Raw genomic sequence first — 6,298 nt, 5'->3', positions numbered from 1 at the left:
AAGGCGGAAAACTTTTCTATATTCACATACATGTGTGTATGCATCACACAGTGTTCAAAAACCAAATTATCTGCTGTGTTGCTTTCCTCATTACTAAACCAAAATTTGTGCTTGCTCAGACAGCGTGTCGATTTTGGTAAGTGATATGAAAATGAAATAAAATTACGAACATTATACATATGTACATTAAAAAGGGAAATTTTACGAAGTTTATATTTGCGAAATTTAGTAATAATGGAGCAACACAATTTTTTTCACAATTTTTTTCACATTTCTGGAAAACGCGCTAGCTGTGCTTAACTGTTTGAGGTAAGGACTCGATTTTTTAAATCTTAGCAATTTAAGTATGTGTGCGCTTGGCACACGTGCGTATTCACACGCACATAGCTATGTACAAACGGCATTATTTGATGTTAGATTCACCTTTGCTACTTGCATTGTGCAGATAATCAGTGTATAGTTGGTTGAACTGTAGCATACCGATAGCAGCAGTCAAAAGCATGCAGCTTCCTATATTGGCAGCATCAGCCATCTATAGAAACATTCACACATAAATAACTTGCATTTGCAGTTGCAAAATGGCTTCAGACATCATGGCGCCGGAAGTTCGTTCATCAACGTGTATGTGTTTGTGTTTTGAATGTTCACTTTCACCTACATACATACGTGCTTGCTAGCGGCACACAAAAAAGGTTTAAATACATAAATAAGTATGCTAACATGTAAATGCGCCTTAAAGTTGGTCTGTGTGTTGCAAGTGTCGATGTTAAGTGTACTCAACTTTAGTAAAGCCATTTTTTGTTTTGCTATTCCTTTCTCTTGGCAAGTTAAAAAACATGTATTATTCTGAAATGTTGAATTTCTGTTGTGGAAACGCTTATTTGCGGTTTGTTTAACGAGCAATGCCGTACGTGAGTGAGTCAACCGACAATGTATAACATAACGCATACGCCATGGTGTACGGCGGTTTGCTGTAGCTGTAGCTGTTCAAATTGATGGTATTTTTTGTCTTATGTTTTTGTTATTGTTGCATACAGGAGCAGTACATACATACATATGTATGAGTATATGCTCTACTTTTGCTGGGCGAGCATTTGCGGTATTGCCTTAATCAGCGAACTTTATAAGCGACAGAGGGATATTTAATGATAGTACTTACAATATTTTTATGCGTCTATTTAGCGCTTGTAAAGTTTGTTTAGAGTAGTGCTGCAACACTTTTTATAGCTTTAAAGTGAGGTGCTTATAGATTTATGTACAAAGTTGAAATTATTAGTTGCTTGATATACATATGTATTTCTGAAATTGTTCATTAGTGAAATGCTTTCCGGTAAACGAAAATAAAGTACTATTTTTAGTTTGAAAGTTTAGCTTTTTATAAATAATTTATAAATGAAATTTAATTTTCTATCTTCAATTCAAACCGACATATAAACCTGTGGGAGTTTCTAAATCCAACTATTTAATAGCAAAGGATGAGCAAGCTACGTTAATCAGTTTTAATTTGTTGACCACTTAAGCTCGTAAATTTTGACGAAAATAGAAAAAAATACCTATTCTTGAGCTAAACTAGGATTACTCGAAATACATTTTGTATGTTTGTACATATGTACATACATAGAAAAAATATTTTGAATAATCATACAAAAAATTTTAATTTATTTCAATTCAATTTATTTTCACTTTTTTTGAATATTGTAATGTCGACACATATATCAGAAGAGGTATTCACTCAAATTAAAAAAAAAAAAATGTATAAGCGCTGACATACATATATTGCAGCCCATGAGAAATAGGCCGTCTCCATTGGAAATATATTTTGTGACATGGTTATCACGACATCAGTGTTTTGCTGTGGAGACAGGGCCTAAGCGAGAGAATGTAAAAATGATTTCCCACTGCATTACCTGTAATGCAGTGAGTAAACGAGAGAGTGAAAAGTTTTGTCTTGAGGCGAATTGTAATGTGTTACTCCATCGCTACAAATAGTAAGCGCTTACCAAAAACAGAAAAGTTTTTGCTGGTTATGTACTTATGAACATATTTAAGTTTAAATTTTGGCAGGGGGTATTCTTCGTAGTTTGACCGCATAATAATTTAAAATGCGTAGACGTTAAGTATCTAAGTGCTAAAAAGCTTGTCAATAGCAATTACTGAATGGCTGAATGAGTGCAATTAGTCTTCCTGCATAAACATATATATGTACGAGGATTATAATTAGTTAAAATTTTATATATGTATATTCCTCTGAGTGGCTGCAAATCACCAAAAATTTAAAAATTTGTTGTCTTTACCTTCTGCCTGTCTCAAGTGATGAGAAGCAAAATTTATTGTAAATTACTGTTATATGGCTTTTAGATGAATTTACAGCAAAGAAAATGGGGTTTCTTAAGGTTATCATCATGGCCTTCAATAAATCGCACTTACATTACGGCCTATGCAGTTTCAGAATTTTTGTATAGAATTCAGAAAGTTTTGTAAAAAATTACAAACGATTTTTTTTATTAAAATAACAGACTAGTAAGACTTTCATTTACAATGCTTAGTCTCAAATAAAATGAAAACCTCAAGGGAACTAGGTACTTGATACGTGCTTGTGAAGGTGAGCAATAATGTGGGAATGCATTTTTATTGGAGGCATCTATTTACTACTTATGTACACACATAAACTCATAGATATATTCAAGTTATTTGAGCTTAGATTATACAGTTATTATTGACTTCTAAAAGGTTGTTTAATCAGTACGCCAAACACTTATTTAGTACTACATAAGTGCACAATAATTTCCATATAAGTAAATCTTACCTGTTTTCGAAATAATATTGCTCGATACATTGGTGCGCCCTGATGTCCGGACTCTTGTGACACAACCGAAAGAAAGTAAGGATTTTTCTCTGCATCCATGCCGACATAGTTTTGATGTACTGCAAGCAAACCAACAAAAACAAAAACAAAAACAAGATATAATATGAAAGTTAAGTTTGCGAAAAATTCAAAGTTGAATGGTTAAAAGCTGGCGCACACGCAAGAGTTGAATGGCTAAGCGGTTGAATTGGACGAAAGTTATGTACGTAGTTGCTTGCTTGCTAGTCTCTGCGAACCTTTTGTCTGGCGATTGGCATTGTTGGCACGCACACACACGCAAACTTAAATTGCACACAGAGCATTTGATTGAATAGGAAATGAAAGGAGCAGCAGCACGTATTCACAACAACGAAAAAAGGTAAAGAAAGGACAAGCCAAATGAAATGGGGTAAATATCAATTTCGAAATATTGACAATAAGGTAGACCACAGCTGGTAGGTAAGTAGGAACGTAGCCTGAAGAAGGAAAAAAGTATCCAAACTTGCGCTTAGGTGGAAATGTTTTAGAAATGTGTAGTAGAGAGCGGCGTACGTGTTAAGCTCATACTCTTAAAAATTTCAAAGGAAAAGCTATAGAATTAACATAAATGTGGCCATATAGAAGAAGATTATACTTAAAACTCACACAAATATCTTTTTTTATTATCTTTTTAATCCTATAACTGCCATTTTAACACAGAGCATATCTTAACCCTGCTTTGATCACCCACGTCCCGAGATGTATGTTTTTTTTTTGAATGTAGCACTCTCTTTCGGGAAATGAAATCAGTGGATTTTTCCTTTTTATTAAGAAAATTTCTAAGTATAATCCAGTTAAGTTATAAACAAGCATGTAAGGGTAAAGAATCCAAATTTGGAAGAAAAAAATTTCATAGAATTGCCATTATAGTAAAATTAACGCAAGCAAAACATTGTATTTATCAAAACGGGGTGAAGCTAAGAAAAAATAGTCTAAAAAGGAAGGATATATTTAGGGGATTCACGAGACATCGTAAGCGTCGTAATGTCTTTAGTTCGTAAAATTTTTCTATGTAAAATAACAGTTCAAATATTTTTTAAGTTATTATTAGTTTTTATTTTACCCTACGAGTCCCCTAAGAGCATTTTAACCTCTATTTAAAATTGAAAATTTGTACTTCTCATGTAAATTCTAATCCTTCACCTTCCTTCTAATGCGCTACCACTCCGCATGGCTTGGGTGTAAGCCCTGGTCAAAGCAAAAATGTGACTATAAATAACAATTAGGTCAAAGGTGCAGAGATGGTATTCTGAGGGGTAGTAGCCGAGAGCTTTAGCTTTAATTTAAGCTTAAGTGGAAGGTTCTGTCACCATTTGTTTTTTTTTCTACAGCTTCTGAAATATTGCGAAAATCCTATTTTTTGACACTTTGACCTCGTTTTTGTCAAAATATTGAGCTAATGGAAACTTTATACACTAAAATTAATGTTGCCCTGTGTAATTCATTGTTTTCAATAACTAAATATATTTCTTCAATAAAGTGTGTGCTTGCTGTCAGATACACTAAACAAGAGATGCAGTTGGTTTCTTCTGGTTCTTTTTTTAAAATTACAAGAATTTTCTCTTAAAATCTAACCCGTGTGATTGAGAAAAATTCGTAAAATATATTTGATGCTATATTATCATTAAATTTTTAATTATTAAAGTAAGTTATTGAAGTAATATAAATTTACACACACATACATACATCGCATTAAAGCCAACGAGCGTTGTCATTGTTTGTTGTAAGCACTTGTTGGTTGGTGTGGCTGTTTGCTATGTCCTAGTCTACTGCGTGCGAAATGGTAAAATTGTATAGATAAAATAACGAAGTCTGCAATAAAAAGTGGGCTGAAAGAAAACTGTTGCTTTCTTTGTATGCCACCAAGCCGCCAATCGCTTTGAATTTAAAATTAAATTGCGGTTGAGCACCTTAAGTGAATTTAAACCATTACCAGGGAATTTCTTATACTACACTACATTCATTTAATTCCAACGCATACATACATACATACATACATAGGTATGTAGCTCATTCGACGTTGTACTTTGCAGAGAATTTCTTTCTTTAATTTCCCCTCTGATTATTTTTGTGTATTGTTTGGCTGTCAATCAGCAAGCGATGTCTGCTTGTATTTTTATTTTTTTTTTTTTGATCTCACAATAATGATGATTGAATGTCAATAAGCGAATGGGCGCGCGTACGAGCACAAATGTGGCCATCATGAAAGTGCTAAACATGTGATGAAGAATTTTTCCCTTTTTTTNAGCGCGTTTGATGCTCAGGATTCTCCAATATGGGTGTGCTGGGCGAGCCAAAGACCTGCGAAAATTGAACGGAAGTTATATAAACACGTATTTGGCTGTAATAGGTTGAGTACAATAATAAGCGCTTGCTAAATGTCAAGTCCAAAAGGTATAATCAATCAAAATGTAAAAATACATTGTTGTTGAGTGTGTATACCCTTGTAGAAATGTACGTATATATGTAAGTATATTTTTTTTATCCGTATAGTGAGTATTTGTTGATTTGTATTCAAATTAACATTCACTTACTAACCGTGAACTTGTTGCAATTGACATGAAAAGAAATCATTTAGTTGCTTACATACATGCATACATAAATGGTGACGTAAAGACTAACAGCATTTAAATGAAAAAAGAATTTTTTTGGTTTCTGTCAATTTCCATATAAAGTTCAAAATATTAAAAAATGTTTTTTTTTTTTTTGAAAATGCAGATTTGACCGTGACTGCGCTCGGCTGTTGTTACCTCGTCTTAGTCTGTAGAAAACTTTTTTTATGTTAATTGTTGGCCGGTTAAGACCATTGTCAAGGTTACTAGGTTAGGTAAGTTGTAGCTTGGTGGGACTAGGTAGCTGTCAATTTATGATCATTAAGATTTCAGCGCCATTCATACTGAATACTAGAATTTTGGGTACTTTAAAAGCAAACTGAGTAGAAGTATTCTTCCGGTTCTTCGATTGCCGCCCTGAGGTTAATTTTTTGAGAGTTAGTAAGCCATTTTGTAAACATTAAAAATTCTGTTTATAAGCTTAAAGAACACGTATATACATACATATTGTTAAACTACAGCATTAGCTTGAAATGCGAATTCTAGGAAGACTGAAAGTTTTGCACTCACACTTGCGAAGGAAGTTAGAGAGATGGGTATCATCTTGGACCAGTGTTGCCATAAGTGAAGATTTGTCTTCAAAATTACGACTTTTTGAGCTATTTGAGTTTTCAAAGAAAAGCTTTATGTCCAAGATTTAAGATTTTTAAAGTTTAAACCTAAAATAAACTTTTAGTTTAATATGATATAAAACAGACCCTTATAACTTGCAATTGAGAACACAGGCCAACAAAAATGGAAAAAAAATTTGTTTTTGATATACTTTGATGTGCTGATTACGAATTCGTAATTATCAGGTCAA

General features: G+C 33.2%; 1 protein-coding gene across 1 annotated transcript in view; it reads right to left on the bottom strand.

Annotated features, from left to right (window-relative positions):
• Positions 1–4,620, bottom strand: part of LOC108379624 (GTPase-activating Rap/Ran-GAP domain-like protein 3) — a gene marked incomplete at its 3' end in the record, with an annotated part of 6,977 nt that extends 2,357 nt beyond the window's left edge. The window contains exons 1-2 of the mRNA XM_017635974.1: positions 4,561–4,620; positions 2,807–2,925 (exon numbers count right to left, since the gene is read on the bottom strand). Coding sequence (XP_017491463.1) covers positions 2,807–2,925; positions 4,561–4,564 — 123 coding nt within the window. The remainder of the gene's footprint in view (positions 1–2,806; positions 2,926–4,560) is intronic.
• Between the last annotated feature and the right edge of the window lie 1,678 nt (positions 4,621–6,298).

The sequence above is a fragment of the Rhagoletis zephyria genome, unplaced genomic scaffold (genome assembly GCF_001687245.7).
Source record: "Rhagoletis zephyria isolate East Lansing unplaced genomic scaffold, Rhagoletis_zephyria_1.1 Rzeph_scaffold_16846, whole genome shotgun sequence".
Classification (NCBI taxonomy): Eukaryota; Metazoa; Arthropoda; class Insecta; order Diptera; family Tephritidae; genus Rhagoletis; species Rhagoletis zephyria.
Note: the sequence above shows the minus strand (reverse complement) of the source record. Positions and strands in the feature narration are given on the sequence as shown.